The sequence below is a fragment of the Seriola aureovittata genome, chromosome 20, assembly GCF_021018895.1.
Source record: "Seriola aureovittata isolate HTS-2021-v1 ecotype China chromosome 20, ASM2101889v1, whole genome shotgun sequence".
NCBI classification, from domain to species: domain Eukaryota; kingdom Metazoa; phylum Chordata; class Actinopteri; order Carangiformes; family Carangidae; genus Seriola; species Seriola aureovittata.
The window spans coordinates 15,666,728-15,685,875 of record NC_079383.1 but is presented as its reverse complement, the minus strand read 5'-3'; the positions used below and the strand labels follow the sequence as shown (position 1 = coordinate 15,685,875).

At 41.0% G+C, this 19,148-nt stretch overlaps 1 protein-coding gene and 1 long non-coding RNA gene across 4 annotated transcripts in view; one reads left to right on the top strand and one right to left on the bottom strand.

Annotated features, from left to right (window-relative positions):
• LOC130161181 (uncharacterized) overlaps positions 1-3,164 on the top strand; it is a 35,690-nt gene extending 32,526 nt beyond the window's left edge. For both annotated transcript variants that reach the window (XR_008826107.1, XR_008826105.1), the window contains one exon: positions 87-3,164. This is a non-coding gene — a long non-coding RNA (uncharacterized LOC130161181). The remainder of the gene's footprint in view (positions 1-86) is intronic.
• A 5,377-nt stretch (positions 3,165-8,541) lies between these two features.
• Positions 8,542-17,280, bottom strand: insig1 (insulin induced gene 1). Of its 2 annotated transcripts, none has more exons than XM_056364786.1 (6): positions 16,300-17,280; positions 15,769-16,140; positions 13,917-14,041; positions 13,478-13,644; positions 12,619-12,718; positions 8,542-10,817 (listed from the first exon to the last, which is right to left on the bottom strand). In XM_056364786.1, the coding sequence occupies exons 1-6, from the start codon at positions 16,355-16,357 to the stop codon at positions 10,788-10,790; spliced, it is 852 nt and encodes a 283-aa protein (XP_056220761.1). In that variant the 5' UTR covers positions 16,358-17,280; the 3' UTR covers positions 8,542-10,787. The 2 variants fall into 2 exon arrangements, with proteins under 2 accessions (XP_056220761.1, XP_056220762.1); XM_056364787.1 differs by having other exon boundaries at positions 15,769-16,119; positions 16,300-17,274.
• Positions 17,281-19,148: the final 1,868 nt, after the last annotated feature.

The following is a 19,148-nucleotide window of genomic DNA, read 5'->3' as shown; positions in this document are numbered from 1 at the left end:
ACTATAATAAATCGTATGCATTGTGCGCATGTGCCCTGTCCTTGAGTTCCTATAACCTATTTTTTCCTCTGTATTTTGCTTGGTAGGATTGTCTCACACGTCACCAGCGCTCAGTACTATGGAGTACTACAAAAGGTGACGCGCAGAAGGAGGATTTGTGAATGGACGCCGTGATGTGTGCCAGCTCACAGATCAGAGGGCGGTGGGACCTCTGCAGATGCACCCTGAGCCCCACTCTCTCCACCCCCCCACACCCCTCTCCCTCCCTCCCCGGTCACCATCCCTCCCTCCAGATGAATGGGGGTCTCTAAGATATCAGCTCTGTCACCATGCAGGGGTCGGACCAAATCCTCCAGCTTCCTGTGCCTTTCAAAACCTGAAAGCACGTCTCTCCTATTTGATGATCCTGTATGATTTTTTTTGTTGTGCTTTTTGTGGGCCTGGGAGCTCGCTGCCCTCCCGTTTTTCATCCCGGGTCAGCCAAGAGCATGGCAGCCGAATTAGCAAAGATTAGAAGCGGGCCTAATTGCATGTAGTCTGCACTGCGAAAAAAAAAAAAGTCAATCAGTTCAGAAATGCAGTTCATCTCAAATGAATTTTGGGATTTGAGGAGGGGAGTTCCACCTGTTTCCAACGCCTCATTGTTTGCCAGGAATTTTCCAGAAACAGGAATTTTCTTGCCAGTGCTCAAATATGGCAGAAGACAAGGAACCTATGTGAAAAAGGGAAACACAAATAACATTATTTTTTTAAACTCCCAAACTCCCTCCTAATCTTCTAAAAGTCTCATAACATGATACATAACTTTCAGTTTGGATTTTTATTTTGAAGAAAAACATGTAGTGAGATAGTGCTTCACGAAGTCTGTTTGTCTCCTTCATTTATTTTGTTTCTATTCACCATCCAGGTGTTTGATCCTTCACTCCACTATTTATTCATCACGTAGATGATGTCTATATAATTTCTCCGCGGTGTGAATGTGTTTACAGAGAAATCCTCTGCAGTAGCAGCGGACTTTCAGGCTGCAGAATCTTCTGGTTTCAGCCCTTTATAGGTTTTAATAACTCTTAATCCGTCTGATCGGTCTGGCGTAGATAAGTCTCATTTGAATTGGGATTGTTCTTAAGGAGAAGAAGTCTCAAACAGAGCTTAGCACAAACAAGTGCACCACCCTGAGCGCAATTAAGGCCTCAGTTAAATTACATGAAGGCTAATTGAATGCAGTTGAGTTCCCATCAGCCAGCTCTTGAATGCTCCACTAATATGAGGAAAATGTTCAATTGAACCAGCCATAAAAAAAAAACAAAAAAAAGTTTTTGAAGAGTGTTTATTTTCTGTAAAATGTCAAAGAAGTATTTTTCTCACAAGCGTAAAGCAGCAGCACTCCACTTTTAATTTCCATTGTTTTACAAAACGGCTTTTTTTTCTTTTTCTTTTTTTTAAGTTTTCTCTATCGTCTGTAAGAGACACAAGACTAAGCGGAACAAAGTTTTTTTTGCAGCTGTTGAGTTGGATACACGCTTATAAACAAGTCCCATGTAGAACCAGCTGAAAAGAAGAATGTACATTGTGGCAAGTTAAAAAATTAACACTGATTTCTGGTCTTTTGCCGAAATCTCCCGGGATGGAAAATATACTTTTAACAAAGTTAGTGATTAGAGTTGAAATCCTTATCATGAGGAGTCAGTTTTCACGTCCTCAATCTCTTAATGCCAATATAATGGAAGCTGAAATCGCATGACTGACTAAAAATAAAGGCAACAATAGCTATAGGCTACATACACTACCCTGAAAGAAACTAGAGAGTTAAGATAGAGAATATAACTCCAACAATAAAACGGAAGTCGTATCCTACAGTTGTGTTAGGCAGTTCTTTTAAAACCTTAGCCTATTTGTTTCATTTTGAAATTTAAAAAATGAAAGGTAGAGGAGAAACCAGGCTTGTGATTCAGAGTGTGACTCTAAGGCCCAGCGACAGTGGACATGAAGGGTTAGAAGAATAAAGAGCGCGCACACAAGATGACATATGGTGAATCCATCGTGTTTATGGGGTGTTGCATTCTTACTCCCATGTCTAATTAAAAGTGTGAAAGTTTTTTTTTCTCTCTCTCTTTAATGAAGCCTCGAGGTTTCGTTCACAGACACTGTTAAAAGTAGGGAAAATTGTGTATCCGTTGTCTCCGTGATACTCAACTGGTGTCAGGAGCAGCGTTTCCCAGCTGGCCTGTGAGACTGTTCACATGTCGGGACGTCTTACTTGTGACAGCAAAGAATGAACTGCACGTGGTGGCTATTTCCGTAAGGTTAATGGGTTTACATTCTCAGTCATACAGAACAAATAGGCTACCATGCAACATGGAGGGGGAGGGGAAGGGGGGGGAGTGAGGAGATCGAGATGGGGTGCATTTATGAATGGAAATGTGTCGCTAAACAGACTCAGAAAAAAACAGCATAAGGTAAAAGACTCCACAGTCTACCTGGTGCCACCCCACCCCACCCCACCCCCCACCCACACACATACACTCATACACACAAAAACACACAATTCACTCAGCTCAGCTCGGAGGCCCCCTAAAGTTTTTTGGGCCCTCGATGCTCCTGTGTGGTGTCACCCAAGATGCTTCACGGGTTTTGGATCGTCCACATGCCCCTCGTGCACCTGTCTGGCGTTTTCTGAGGAGGGAGGAACAAGTGGAAGGGAGACAGGTGGGAGGCACTTGCTGCTGCGGAGCGAGCTTCAGCGTTTGCTCTGTGGGAGCAGGTTTCATTGTGCTGGCAGTGCAGTTCAGTATCTGGTCAGGTCGTCATAATGAAGTGGAACAGAATTATGATTTGAGTTGTAATTATTTTAAAGATGTTCCCATGAAAAATCAAAAGGCGGAAGAAGCTCTGTTTGCAATCACTACATCTCATCTGAAGTGCATGTTAAACTCCATTAGTTGATGCTTCAGTAAAAACATTTTCCAAATTTTATTCATCTTCAATTTAAGATACTCTTGAAGCAGATCCAACCCCACAACCTGTGGCCTATGTCAGTGGATTTTTATGTGATCAAAACATCAAATCAACAAGCCAGATGGAATCTAACCACAAGCAGATGGTTTTAAAAGTTACACATTTAATGAAAGTGGTTAAAAAAAAATAATTAAAAACCTAAAACAGCATCGCCCTCAGCCTTTTTTTTCCTCCAGATTATTTCAGATCGGAATTCATTCTAAATGCGAGAAACAATTTCTGTTATGTCTCTGGGTCCAGCTTGCAACTTTAATTATAGTGGAAAGAGGTCAGTCATAAGCGGTTATTCGACCCCTCTCCCTGTGTGGCATCGCGCCCTGCGCCGTTTAACTCGCCAAAATAGTGCTGCAACCACCCCACCCCACCCCCTCTGAAATGGCCATGTGCGACGCAGTCCCTTTCACCTCCCCTCTTCCTGTGCACCTGAGTTGTTTTTACCCCCCAGCCGCGAATATGTTGTGAATTTGTCACTTATCAGGGGGGCGGGCTGTCAAAGGCCATTTTAGGCGCAATAACTTTCCCAGATGGTTTTAGGCTGCCAACTTTGTGCATCTCTCAGCAGCGCGGTGAATAGGCTGCATGCCTGTTGCTTCCCAGAAATGTCTCTTACGCCTACTAATGAAGACTAATTAAAACATGACAAACATCGACCTTTAGTGCATCCTAAGTAGGACTGCAAGCATGATTTGGATTATTCTCCACTCTCTGACATTGTTAGAGTAGGTGACATATCCCTTGGACGTGTGTGTCCATAAACAATTGGCCGTGGAGCTGTGTGATTTCAGCTTTGTACAACAGGCGTCAGAGCTTTTTCCATTTTAGTATTCATAAGCAAATTGACTGAATCATTGTTTTTCATATTTGATATTTTGTTAAATACGTGTTTAATTTACACAACTAAAGCCCACACGCAGGCCTACAGGTAGAACTTCTCTTAAAATCAGTGAGTAAATTAGCTGAATCCAGACTGAAAGAGTCCCCTCATATTCAAAACTGATAAAAACATTTTTTTTAAAAACACCAAGGGGTGAGGATGAATATTGACCTGTGGTGTAGATTTTGAGACTACTCCCTGTTTTTTGAGTTGCCACAAGCTGCAGACTTTTTGTTGTCTCCCTCTCAGGATTAGATGTTGATGCAATGGAAATGCTCACCCTGATTTATTCCATTACCTTTTATTCAGTTGTTGTTATTATTACCCTGGTCGATTTACAGAGTCTGATCTGGGCTGTAAGATGCACTGGATGTGTTTAATTTACACTGGGAAGGATTTGTTTGGATGGCATGCATAATGTGCCATCACCTGAGGTTTATGCTGTCATTTTATTATTGTCCTGCAGAGGAAGAAGAGGAATCGACAGGAATGGCACACAAGGCTGAGCATGCTGACTGAACTGATAAATCCCACTGAGACATGCGCTGTTGTTTACACTGTTAAAGATGGGGCCGTCTCTTTTGTGTGTGTTTTTTTTTTTTATGTAGATGTTTTGTTTCTGTTCCTTTGACTCTCCTGTGATGTTAATCTAGAGCACTAGGAGGATTGACCACCAAAAAAAAAAAAAAAAATTGCTGGACTCACAGGTGCTTAAATGAGTAAATGAAGAAAGGGTGTGAGTGGATCATTTCACCCTCAGATAGGAATACGTAGAGGAGTCAAGGAGCAGCCTGAGACTGCCATTTGAATGGGATCTGAGAGGTAATTTGAACTAAAATGGAGTCCACTTCTGAGCCACTCAGTCAGCCCCCCATGGCATCCACTGGTAATTCATTATTCCTGGCCAGCACAGGGAGAGGCAACGAGCGAGGGCAGAGGACAGGAGTGGACCCAGCTCTGGTGTAATGAAGACTCAGTAGACCTAAACGACTCACACACAGACTTGCACACCCATGCACACACACACACACACACACACACACACACACAAAATCTTTCATTATATATCACAGAGAGCAGGACATTAATGCCACTGAAGACCTTTTGGCAGAGAAATAAGAGTGTGCAACGATTTTCTCCACACTCAATCCATTTCATTGACCTTTTCTATCATGCATGTGACTCTGCCCGCTCACTGCAGTCTGAGATAAATATTCCAAGAATAATATTCCTGCCACTGTTTAATAAATTATCTGCCTGAATCTGAATTTTCATGTTCATCAGTAGTTTTTAAGAGGCTTTAGGAAAAAAAAATAGAATAAAATAATCTGCACTTCTAAAAAACATTTACTGATATATGATTTTCTAGTTTTCTTCCTCTTTTGTGTGCAACATTTGCATACTTGAACATCCATTTTTAAACGTAAAGAGCTTGTTATCTCAGATCAGTTAAATACATTATATCTATATGTGTGTTGTCTAAAGGCTCAGGGGACTTGGGTTATCAAAATTAAAAAAAAAAAAAAGTAGTTGGATGAATAGGTTCAATATGCATTGCAGGATCAGGCGCTGCTGGACGTTGCTGTTCCTTGTCCCTCCACTAGGGGTCCACAGATGTCACGTAATAGCGTCCAGACAAGCTCAGAGGATAAATACTGTCATCTGGTGGCAACAAAAGCCATCACCACTAAGCAGACAGCATTGTAATCTGATAGCAGACTGCACGGTTAACATCTCCTCATTCACCTGCTCTTCTACACGTCTCTCTTTCACCTTTATGCATCTATTTTACTTTTCCAACGGGAAAAACCAGTTGTTTAGATTCAACTCAATCCAGTCCAGAAGGGCCAAGCAGTCAAAGAATCAAAGCAAACACTTGTCAAGATGTCTACGTAACAGCGCCCGAGAGACAGATATTTGTGACAGGAAGTTTACTACAGAGAGTTGTGTTCAGAGGGAGACGGGGGGGGGGGGGGGGGGGGGGGGCGTCTGCGTCCAGCCAGGACAGGGTCAGGAGCTGCCAATGATGGAAGAAGTGTTCAGAATTTTTACCTCAGTAAAAAGCACCACAACTACAATGTAAAATACTCTATTGTGAGAAAAAAGACAAATCTTATTCAAGTTGAAGTAAAAAAAAAAAAAAAGAGGAGATGTGAGGAGGGCAGATTTTACTGCCAAAAAAGGTCAAGAGTCACTGGTTCAATCGCTTACAAAGCGTTGTGTTTTATAAGCTCATCACATGTTTTTTTGGTTTTTTTTTTAAATGAGTAATCTGAAAAGTAAAGAGCAACTCCAGCTGCTAAACAAAGGTAGTGCTGTAAAGAGAACAACATTTCAGAGTGAAGTAGAAGTATAGAGAGAAATGCAAATACGTAAGTAAAGTATATTCAAATTGTACTTCAGCACAGTAGTTGAGTAAATGTACTGCAACTCTCTGCCACTAAGAACCGTGCCCTAAGCTGCAGAGCAATTACTCCACAGAAGTCTGAAGAAGTAATTCAGTGTAGCATTTATTATTTTAATACGAGTGTGAGCATCACACCTCTCCCTTGTGCAAATCAATAACCGTCTTGATTCTGTTACAAAAAAGCTTAAGTTAGACTTTGAAATATTGTGACTTCATGTTAAATTCTCAAAGCCAAGCAGTGAGAATATCTGGAGGAGCGAAGCAAGGGCAGCTGAAGATGAGATGCTCTCATCCAAGAGACTTGTTTAGTTCAACAGAGCTAATAAAGCGATGAAAGCCCCGTGTTACAGAAGCCCTTCAATATCCTGCTGCACAGTAATATAATCTTATTGTAGTATATTATGTCCCGTCCTTCTTATACAATGCTACTGTATCCTGTTGTATTCTGTTATCTCATTTATTATAGGCTATATATTACACATTTATATAGAAAACATTTATCTCACACACATCTATATCGCTCGTTTTATATTTATATTCTTTTTCGCATGATGCTTCATTCTATACATTTTGCATACATACCAATCTATACATAAATATTAATTCCATTAAACTCCTTTATTCTCTATCTATATCACTTTGATGTGGATAATCAGAAAACTAGCACTGGTTCCACTCATACATTTATGCATACTGGTTAGGGTAATGTTCTGTTTCATTTCTCTATTTATCTGGGACATGTATTTCCCTCCTCAGATAAATAAACTTTGAACTTTGATCTTTGATATTTTATATACCGTCATCACATTCCACTGAACAGGCGCAATTTCAAGAGAATCATGATATTAAGATATTAAAGTGGAGTATAAAGTGAAGTAAATTGAATTTTAAAAAAAAAGAGTGCAGAGTTGTGAAATGTTCGCATCACATCCTTATGTTTACCGGGAGTCGACCCAAAGCATTAAACTAGAGGCAGAATAACAGGAATTTTAAAGGCACAATCAATGACACAAAGGTGCTGCAAGGACGTGAAATTGAACTGCCTACCAGGCAAACCTATAGATGGCGCAAATCAATAGATCAGCCGGGGCCCAGGCCTGTCTGCTCGCCTTGAAGAGAGGACAGACAGAGCGAGACGAGGAGAGAGAGAGAGAGAGAGAGAGAGAGAGGGGGCTCTTTTGGCAATAAGGAGGTGCTCTAATGGAGTCTTTCAGTTTGCTGTGGCTGGAAATGAAAGGAGGTTGAAGCTTGGCCAATTATTCAGCCTGAGAAGAGGAGGAGACTGAAAGAGGAGAGAGAGAGAGAGAGAGAAGTGGCGTGTGGCGTTGGAACGTTGCCCTGTCAGAGAGATGGAGGCAGAGATAGATAGATAGATGGATAGATGGATAGATGGATGGATGGATGGATGAAACACAACAGATACATAGAAGTATAAAGAGCCTCCCAGAACGAGGGTCTGATTCAGAATAGCCCACAGATATTGGCCCCACTCCCAGAAATTTCCCCCAGTGCAAAAGGTTAACTGTCAGTCCCCCGCTAGGTATAAATAGAAGTCTGCCCTCCAGAAAGGCGTGTTCAGAGAGGGGGTAGACAGGGGAGGGAGGGAGGGGGGCTGGGGAGGGGGCAGTTCCTCCTGATCGCAGTGACACACAGAGGGTACACAGGGTAGTTTCAGGGGTTCTTCAGTGGGGGGTGGGGGCGGGGAGGGGGTCTTACAGAGGAAGGAGAGAGAGAGAGAGAGAAAGAGAGAGAGAGAGAAGGAAGATGCAGCTGAGGACATGATAATGGCTCTGGAGACTGACAGAGACCCCGGACAAAAGAGTGTCCTCATCTATTCAGCTTGGCCGTGACAGCAGACACAACAAATGCCATCATCAGCACCCCAGAAAGCTCCGGTCCAATTGAGCTGCTGCTGCATTTGACACACACACACACACACACACACACACAAAAAAAAATCAGAGGACTATTGTTTTACTGAAGCTGCTGAGACGTGTAATTAGGCTAGTAATCAAATGCAGAATCAAAGGCTGAAGCCCAGTTGAATTATACATGTTGGTATCAGGTTTATACGACTGGGAGTGAAGCTACAGAATCATGACTTCCTGTATCTTCTTCCTGGTTATGAGGACAGCGTCAATATGTCAGAACCATACACATAATTCAAATATTTATCTATGATAATAAACTAGTTTCAAAATCCCTGAACAATCCCATTTGTGTGAGTAATGATTATACACGGACGTCCTGATCAGGTGTTTTTATTTTTCACTTAAATCCAAGGTAGCAAAAATGATACACAGATGAAATATCAGACACACACAGAAACTCTAAAACATCGAAACAAAAGGTGCTTCACCACCTCAAAAAAATAAAGCTTCCTCTTCAGTTTAGTACACCTGAATGTAAGCAGATGGACCTGAAGTGATCTGCCGTTAAAAGTCTTTAAAAAAATAAATCAGGTTTCCTTCGATAATGCTACTAAATGAGATTTTTTACAACAGTTTGACACAATATCTTTTTTTTTAACGTTGTCTCTCTGATGAGAGTCATTGGTATTGACTCTAAAAGGCATGTAATCTCTGACAAAACTCTTGTTCACAAAAAACAAAGATGTTATTGCTCTTTTTTTGAAGTATCCACACTGCATATACTTACAACAAGTTATACTTTTTTTTAGCCTTTGTCAGAAATAATAAATAATAAAGAATAATCGGCTCATGTATATACTCTGATTGCACTTAATCCTCTAGACCCCCAAACACTAACTAACATACTGTAGGTCTAGTATGGTAATATACCTGTCTGATTACATAGGCAAGCCATTATACATACAAGCAGTAATGTCATTATGTTTGTACAAATGATAAAACTAAACTGTTATAGTGACAAAAGCACTACATTCTATAATACACAGGCAATCACAGATTGCAAATCTTAAGTAATAATGTCCTCCCCTCTCATTCAACTGGTGTATGTTCCCAAACTATCATCACTAGTTTGAAGATGTAATTCCAAGTCAGGAAATGTAGTCATATATGTTTGTCTCAATGGGAATCACAGACATTTAAAACATGTGGACACAAAGTTAAAAATGCACTGGAAAGTACCTTAAACTGGTTTTTACAGTAACCACAGATGCTGGCAAAAATAGTTGTAGTATACTCCTGGTAAATTCTTTCAGAACACAGTCTTTCCTCGCTCTGCTAGTATAAAAAAAAAAAAAAAAAAAAAAAAAAAGCACATGGTTGGCATTTGTTTCAGTCCACATCAACGCTTTGATGCCAAACTTCTCCCTGCTTTCTTACAAAAACCATCATCTGTCTACCTGAAACTTCTCAGAAGCATCAACAACACACTGAAAGGTCTCAGAGCCGTTTTCTAAAAAAATAAAATGTGATCTTGTGCTGACCGGCGGCTTTGAATATGACACCGTTCACAGGTAGACTTCTATTGAGGAATGAAAACTGTTCGCATTTCTGCTCCAAATATCTCAACAGTTGTTGTATATCTTCTCTTGAAGTCCTCAAATACAAGTGAACATTAGCCGGTACGGACTCGTAGTAAACTAATTGGCACTTCCATACATTTATCATGTCTCTCTTCACTCCGACTACCATCCTCTAAAATGCGTTTCATGGTCACTTGAAAGAAATAGTTCCACTTGGACGAGAAGATCGATAATCCTCTCGTCTAACTCAAGAAGCGAGTTTCCCAAAACATCAAAGTATTGCTTCCAAAAATATCAAACTATTTCTTTCAAAAAATGGGAATCATCATTCATTATCAGATATACAGTACATTTGGTTTCGGGGGGGGGGGGGGGGGTGGGGGTGTCATTGAAAATCCACAAAATAAATACTTAATTTGGTTTGAGTGGGAACATACATCTCCCCTGTGCTGTAGCGATGCCACTGCGGCCACTTAATACATTTCTATGTGAGAGTGAAGACAGTTCTTTTTTTTTTTTGCCCACTCATACAACATTTCCCTTTTATGATCATATTAAATTCAGGCTAATAACAAAAAAAAAAACTGAAACATTATAGCACCCTCTGCATGTCTTCTCTGCTAAGACCAAGATACATCCACGCGAAAGCACACACGCACACGCTTCCACTCCATTAACTGCAGGAAGATACACACTTCCAGCGTGAAAATAAAACCAGTCAACAGTTCACTTCAAAAAAAAAAAAAAAAGAACAAAAACATTTAAAAAAAAAAAGGCAAGGAAGCCTTAATGCTAAAGGGGAACAACAGAGGTGGGAGGGAGAGGTTGTTTGGCCACAAGGAGGTGCAGAGGACATGGCACGTTAGATGAGGGGCTTTTTTCTGACCCGCACTTTGTTATGAGAACAACGGATGAAGTCAAAAACAATGAGTCTTTTCTCTCCTATTCTCCTCCCCGTTCTTCACATAACTAGTCCGTTTTTTTTTTTTTTTTTGCATTGGGTGTCCTTCGCCGGGGTTTTTTTCCGCCTTTACCGCCGTTCAGTCCATGTGGGGTTTCTCAACACCACCCTGAAGGGAAGCCGGAGAAGAAGAAGAAGAAGAAGCCCGTTGTTAATAACTAATCAATCACTTGATTAATGCAGCAATCAGAAAATCCAGTCAGGATATCTGTAGGTACAATACGATGGTTACATGTGGATACAGTAGAAATGGGACCAAGCGTCTGTGTTGTGTCCAGGTGGCAGCTAAGGTCAACTTAATGTATAGAGAAACATCTAAACTGCTAACTACTATTATAGGACAACTTTTAACAGCCTCAGGTGATTTCTTTTCAAGACTGGAATCACGCATGAACAGTTCAGTTTCCTGTAAACTCAAAATAAAACTGCAGCTGAAACCGAACTCTGTGGACAAGTTCCTGATTTTTATTTGCAGTGAGCAGCCTTCAAACAAATATGGATTTCAGTCTATATGAAATATGGATTGAGTTATTTTCTCTCAGTTCCTTCTTGTTTTGATGATTTGGCTTTTTCCAAATGTCAGCGGAACATTTTACACAAAGAAAGGTACAAAGTACAGTTTGCTCGCACAAAACTTCCCCTTACTCATTTTATCCATCGCAAAACATTTAAAATATATTCAGAGATAAAGGTTTCAACAGTTTGTGTACTCAGCTCATATTTCAACTTAGATTCTAAAACTACACATCTGACTGTAACTTGGTAAAATAATAAAATAATAAAATGGTGCCATTCAGATCTAAAGTCTGTGTGGTTAATGCTGCCAAACTGATTGTTTCACTGTAACTGGCTTAAACCCAAAATAAAAGAAGAACAAGCCACGCAAAAAAACATTTTGAAAGGGGGAAAAAACAAAAGTCTCATGTTCCTCCTGATCCTGATCCTCATAACTGACCCACTGGAGCGAAAGGGAGAAAAACACAGAACAAAACCACGAGTGCGGACTTGTGCCAACATTCTTCAGGCCTCATCACAAACAAAAACAACAAGTAGCAAATGACCCTCTGGTCGGCCGAGTCCTGACTGGCTCTGTGTCTCGCCACGACTGTGAAAAACAACAGCTCTTAATCTGCTTTCACGCTTTCACTGAGTCAAACTGAGGGAGTGACGGGACTCTTACTTTACAGACAGAATGAGGTGAGGCTTCTGGGCAGAGGCTTAATGAAGACATCAAAGCTGACTTGATGGGATAATTATGAAGTAAAAGGGGGGCGTCCAGTGCTATTTGCGCAACTTTAAGCTCATTTGACAATGTTATCTGCTGTTCTGGTTCAGCTAAATAATTGCAAATAAAGCACGTGCGGTGCAGGGGAGTCTTTTGAAGTCATCATTTTCTGTTTAGCTGCTCAGGCGGAGCGCAGAGGGGTTCAACGTGCACATTTTTGAAGGCTGATACGGATAAATGTGGAGGGAGATTTTGTGTGAAGATGACACAAACTTCCAAATCATCCGAGGAGTCACAGGTGTTTACGCCTCGGCTTTATTCTTAGCAAATTGGAAAAGGCCTACAGATCAAGATCAGGAACTATTGTGTTACTGCAAAACAATAGACCAAGAGCAGCAGGACTGAAACTGGTTTGGTAGCTGTTTTAAAGGGCAGTATGCCTGAAAGCTGCCAACCTGTACACAACTTCCAGCTAATACATGCAGTGAAATATCAAATACATAATGGATGCTACAAGAGCTGTTGGATAAAGAAACAGCGTCTAGTCATTTCTGTAACTTGCTCACTAAACGCACACTTGACCAGTGTTTTACAGTAAGTGACATGAGACTGATTTTAGGCTACAGCTGGAGTTTGACCCTTTAGTTACAAGATTATATATGTTATGAATGGTTCCAAACTTTACCATGGCAAGTTGGCGTCCAATGTTCCCCACAGTAACACCGCCTGAGAAGAATATGCATGGGAGCCAGGAGCGTACATACAAGAAGTCTGGAGATGTGTACCTGAAAGAGGGAGAGAACAACAACAAAAAACATCTCATGAAATATCATCTTTAATGATGCACATCAGGTGTAGTGACACTGTTCTAAGGTCTGACCTCTGACCTCCCGGGCGGCGAGGTCAAACAATAAAACAGAATTCCCTCCAGAGCTAAACAAGTTATCCTGTAATAAGCAAATTATGTCTCGCCTTTCCCCTCAGGCATAACTCTAGAATAAGACGCATCAATTCTGACAAGCCGAAAACGCGTCTTAAAGACAAAGCCAGAAAGATCTCTGACAGATCTCTGAGTGGGAAAAACATACAAGACCTGTCATATTGGAAATTATAATTATCAACTCTCACTCCTCCCCCTGCGTTTCTACCTTGTGAAGTCAGCGTGAGCTGCGGCTGCCTTTTGAACCTCCTATCGTGGGCAAAAGTCCCTTTTCTCAGCTGCGTGGTTTTGATGATATGCCGCTGAAGTAGGTAGGATGGGCTGTTAATTGGGTTCCCAGAGATAAGGGGAATACCACAAATATAACTCAATACTTTTTTGTGTTATCTGCCACATCTTTTTTTGGAATCAGACAGGTGGGAGTACATCCAGTGCTTCCTTCACACCAGGGTGTGACTTACTCTCATAGCTGTATAAAGAACACTTAAACCGAGCAGCAGAGTATTTCTTGGGTGTAATATGAAACCAAAAATTAGTGATGACAAAGCACTCACAGCATCAGTTTTGTTTCCTCAAAAGTGAAACTTTGGAATTGCTGACTTACTGGTAGACTCCGTTGTAGACCAGCAGCTGCGTGATCACAGTAGCTAGGAAGGCGGTGGTGATGCCCAGACCAAAGCCGCTCCTGGACCGGTCGAAGGTCCACCACAGGCCCAAGGACAAGGCTGCCAGCGTTAGGGAGAGCTGCACATTGTTGTCGAAGTCTAGTTTCTGTGTTACGGGCCAGTTAAGGACAAAGTCAAACAGTGTGACGCTAGCATGGGATTAGTTCTTACTCAAATATTTGGATGACCTGCTAGCACCAAGTTCCATCACTTCTTAAGGGTAAGGGGTAAAGAAGGACAAATCTCCTGCTTTAGATCCTGTCCAAACCAGCAATGGAAGGACGACTTTTCCCCCTCATTCTTCGGCCGTGACACACTTAATGACGGACAACAGTAAAATCTATGAGTCTACAACATGAGTTCTTTGTGAAAGGATACAACACTGGCATGGTTGATACCGACGAACACTGCGATGCACCTCATGACGCTGGCCCACTCCCTCTTGAACTTGTGCGGCTCTCCCAGATGGCTGTCGAGGCAGGGGTACAGCAGGCCGACAACAGCTGCAAAAGGGAACAAACAGACCCAAATTACACAAGATAAGCAGAAATTCTGTGAAAAGCCAGAGGGCAAATCCTGTCATAGAGCTGCTGTGTGGGATTATTTGCTGAACATGCGTTTCCATAATTAGTGAATGATTTATACACCTACGGTAAAAACACTTGAAAGCCCTAAACATTATTTTATTTCAATTTTTAAACTTCTTTTTGTTTGACTTTTGGTGTAATTCCTAATTTCTATGTAAAGTCAAACTCTTGACCTACATTTTCTTCTACATGTTGTCAATAAAGTAAAAAACAACTAAAAAGAGGACACTATAGAAAATACCACAGAAACTTATATATCTCTGAAAAAGTTATATTAATTAGAGCTGAAATCGATTCATTATTCAATGAATCGATTAGTTGATTTGACAGAAAAATTATCTGAAACTTATTCAAACTTTTCCAGCAAAAAGAATTTCAGGCTTCTCTTTGTCTTAAGTGTCAGTAAAGGGAATATATTTGGGTTTTGAACTGTTGGTCTAATAGAAGAAGCCAACTTGAACATTTTTCCCTTGGAATTCCCCAGACCAAATATTTATATGCGAAAATAACCACCTGTCCAATTTTTGTGTGATTATTCAATAACAAAAATTTGTTGTAGTCCTTACAGACACGTTATATAATACACTAATCCTGAATCTAGTTATACTGTCATAATCAATCTTGTATCAAGGAAGATATACCAAACACTTGCTGGTCCCAGCTTTTGAAATGTGAGCACTTGCTTCTTTTCTCTGTTTCATTTCACCGTAGACAAGGAAACTAGTGAAGGATAGTTTTGTGTATTTTCTTACATTTTATAAACTGAACAGTTAAAAGTTAAATCAAAAAAGCAGACATAATTGGGATTATAGAGGATAAATACACACCAAAAGTTACAGTAAGTTAACTGTGACCTCAGTAATGAATACCTTAAACAAGTCCCTACATGGCACTGTGAAACATTAATAAAGCAACAGACAGTAAAAACATGAAACTAAACCACCACTTCCATTTGTTTTCTGCCCTGCAGCACATGGTGGGTGGAGCAGACTATATACGCGCTTGTTTTTTTCCCTCCCAACTTCCTGGTTCCTGGCCTTGAAAGTACCTCCCACTCAGCTCACCCGTTATGACACCGGCCAATGAGCGCGCAGCTCACCTCGTGTCCGGCTGTTGCGACCAATCAGAGCACGAGAATCGCTACCATCTGTGCAAAGTCAGTTTTTTTTTTCATAACTGACTGCCAGACAAAACCATCAAGTCTAGTGCAGCACAAGAGAGGAAGGTTTATATAATAGCCAACAAAAACAAAGCCGAATGATGATTCATTACCACATGATCATACAGCAGCTGGGTTCAGTGGCAGTTATAGAGAGGTATCGTTTTCCTGCCTTATATAGTTTAAAATGGCACTTTTCTATTGCCTCTTATGGCGTGTGATGCAATAAACCACTCAGAGGTGATTATCAAACTTTTACCGACTATAAATGATTGGTAAATTTGATTTTAATGGCTTTATTTGTCATTATAAATGTCTCTTTATAAGGAAAAAGCTGGTGCACTTTAACCCCTCCCCTTCCCACATTCCTTTGTCCCAAACTTAGCAACAAACTACTGATAACCTTGGTCAAACTGCTCTCCAAAACTATTTATAACACACTAATAAACTTTATTTATCCCAGCCACCACTGCTGTCTACTCACCGGCTCCTGTGCCGCAGCAAGGCGGGATCCACCAGGCAGACGAAAACAAAGTTGTCATCACCTCCTCGGGAAACAGGGTGACATTTCTTTGTATCTGCAGCAAGTTGAGCACCAGGGCGAGGAACACTCCCACCGTGAAGAGGACGAGACCCCGGCGGATCAGGTTGGCCGTCCGGACGTCGTGCAGCGAGCCGTAGGCATTGCTGAGCACCGAGGTGATGATGGACATCATTTCTTCAGCTTTGGATGCTAACCAGTTTGCTCCAGATGATGAGTGCTTAGTTTCTACCCTTGATGCACAGGAGCAGCTCCAGCAGTGGTCCTCTAGTCTGGGCATTTGGCACTTTAGGGCTGAGGGAGAAGGAAATACCACTGTCATGACTTTAGATACATATTTGTAACAAAGAGACACATGTAGCTCACAAGTGTAAAGATACGTTGCTGAATGAGAGATGAACAGTTATGTTTTCCGGATTCTGCTAAAACTAAGTTAGACTACAGCGAGAAAAGGCTGCGATGATCGCTCCATACCTTGATCTCCAGACGTCTTCAGTGTCTGCTCCAAACAGAAACCAGCTCTCGTGTTCATTCGCGCCGCGGAAATGATTAAGCCGGGACCCCCTCCTTGTTTTCCTGCTCTTTACAACAAGGACTGCAATCACGTTGTTTGTTCACATCATCTTTAGCAGACGCACACAGAGAGAAAAAAACACACAGTGCTGCTCCATTCCACAGCACAGAGCTCATACCAGGGACAAGAGCTTCCTCTGCAGAAAACAATCACAGCTGTGTCGGGTGAGAATCGGCAGCCAATCAGAGTGCGGCGGCTGATATGACGTGACGCCACCCCACCGCCCCCTCGTCCGGGACAGACGCACAAACCAGGAGGCAGGAGAGCTGAAGTGAAAGTGGAAACAGACAGCTACTTTACATGGCAGTAAAACAACTCTTAGTTAGTGCAAGGAAACAGCATTCAACAAGATCAAAATGGGTTATTATTAGAGCAAAATTGGAAATGTAGTTGCAAAAAATACAATAAAAGTAGCCCAAAATGTCATTGTGAATGCAGAACTGAAATCCACAGTTGCAATATGTATCCATTATAATTGTTTTCTAAGAAGAAAGATGTGTTTACCAGGCTAATATCAGAACTTGAGCTTGATCCTTATTGGATAAACAGTTCAACTTTTACAGATCTTCCTCTCTTAGTATTCCAGCAGACTACTTTTTCACAAACTAACCCCAGTTAAACAGGACCTTTATTTATATATATATAACAAAACGCTGCATATATATGCAGCATTTGAGAAATGAGGTTAGTGGCACAACTTTTTTTCTGATGTTTGTGAGAAGTTGTTGAACTTCGGGTCAGGATAGAGGAGGTGTGTCTCACAAGAAGGAGTGTGCAGGGATGGTATGTAGGGCCCCTGCACGTATGCCAATGATTATGTGAATGGGAAAAAGGTTCATTGCCCGCTTGACATAGTCTTTCAAGGACCGACAACAACATGGAAACATGTTTTGCAAGAACCTGTGTGACCCAGCCAGGCGTCTATAGGGCAGTGACATAACAATCTTCCACGCATTCCATACGTGCAGCAAAAAGCATGTATATATAGGTGCATGTTTTCTCATCCTCTGTGCCTTAGGACATGCACAGGGAACAGTACCCATATATTTGACAGTGAAACACACCAACACACATGCAGGTGAAGACTCACTGCTGCAACTTTTTAAAATAAAATGATACTACAATATTTCTCCACAGCGATTAACAAACATTTCTATCATTTTAACTTAACTGTCAAAAAGTCCCAAACTAAATCATATTTACTTAATTTCAGCTGCTGGCACTTTGTAGAGAGCAATACCATGGGTGAATCATCTTTTTCATGCAAATTGGCTTGCAAAATTGAGCAATGCTCCATGACCTACAGCAAATTTGGTAAACAAAACCAGAGAGCGTATCAATCAGATACCATTTCTTTTCAATTAAGTTTAATTAAAATCCTTTTTTTGGTGTAATTAACTGTGCTGCCGATGTCTCAGGGTATTGTATTCATTTTTTGTTTTTGCAATTATGTGGTGCTAAAATGCAGAACTACGCAACGTGGTGACTGATTTCTGGTTGTCACCCAGTATTCAGCTTCAAAGCCTTAACTCAACTGCTGAATTTATCTCTTCTTTTTATGGCTGATTTGATGTGCCATGTGGAGGAAAATGATGCTCCAATTACTGCGAATATTGGTAAAGCACCCAATAACTATATTTATGAAAACAGACATGGAAACATTGCAGGAACATCAGAGACTTTTTTGCCACATGGCTCTAGGGCTAGCAATGTCGGTCTGTCGGTCCACCAGTTTAGTCCAGACTGAAATATCTCAACAACTGTTTGAAGGATCAAGGCTACTACTTTCTATGGTGATTCTCTGACACTAATCCAGTAGCACAAAACCTTGTACAGATGTTCATGCTTTGTAATCACTTTCGTGATGGCTTTCACCATGGGGTTATGTTTGTGGTTCTGAGTAAAAGTGTGATGACAACTTTAGCACTGCTGTAAGATTTGGCACAAGCATTCTGTTCCATCTAGCGGCATCATCAGGTCAAAATGTCAATTTATCCAGTACTCTGGTTTATGGCTTTGTCCCATCAGCCTTAGCTGTACTTTGTAGTTAGTGCTAATTAGCAAATATTAGCATGCTAACATGCTAAATTAAGATGGTGAACATGGTAAGTATTATTTCTGCTTAGCAGGAATGTTAGCATTGTGAGCATCATAGCATGCTGATGTTTGCTAATTAGCACTAATCAACTCAAAGCACTGCTGTGTATAAGCACAGACTCACAGAGCTACTAGCATGGCTGTAGTCTTATTGTACCTACAAACACTGATGGCAAATGTAGTGGAGGTGAAGCTACTTTATTCTATTGACTTTCATATTATAAGTCACTAACCATATCGTCACACAATTGAATAGATAAAGCAGCTTTGTTAGTTCCGCTAAAGCAGTTTCGGAATGAGCTTTTGAATGTAAGTATTACATATGGGTGTATAAATCATCTTATAAGTTACAGTTTCCAGGCAACACATTCAAATTGACCAAGTTTAAATTGGTTCCACTTGAATTGAATGAGAAAATGCCATTTCTAAAATGGCAGTGATAACTGAATGGTTAAATATAAATGTCACAGTTGCCCTCCATTGGAGCTGTTTCACCATTTTGTACTAAATAAGTCAAGCATGAAAGTATATTGAGGGTTGAAAAGTTTGCATTTGTCCTCCCGTCACATTTCTGAGTGCTTAGTGTTGTGTTGGTGTATGCAGAGGGTTTGAACAAATACAGCATGTCTTACAGGATGAGAAGACTGCCAAA

What these genes read in the sequence shown, in the direction of transcription:
- insig1 (XM_056364786.1), bottom strand. Translation starts at nt 16,357, where the DNA reads ATGAACACGAGAGCTGGTTTCTGTTTGGAGCAGACACTGAAGACGTCT. An exon ending in GAAGACGTCTGGAGATCAAG is followed by an intron (nt 16,141 to 16,299) that starts GTATGGAGCGAT and finishes AAGTCATGACAG; the next exon opens with TGGTATTTCCTTCTCCCTCA. An exon ending in GTATCAACCATGCCAGTGTT is followed by an intron (nt 13,645 to 13,916) that starts GTATCCTTTCAC and finishes CCCGTAACACAG; the next exon opens with AAACTAGACTTCGACAACAA.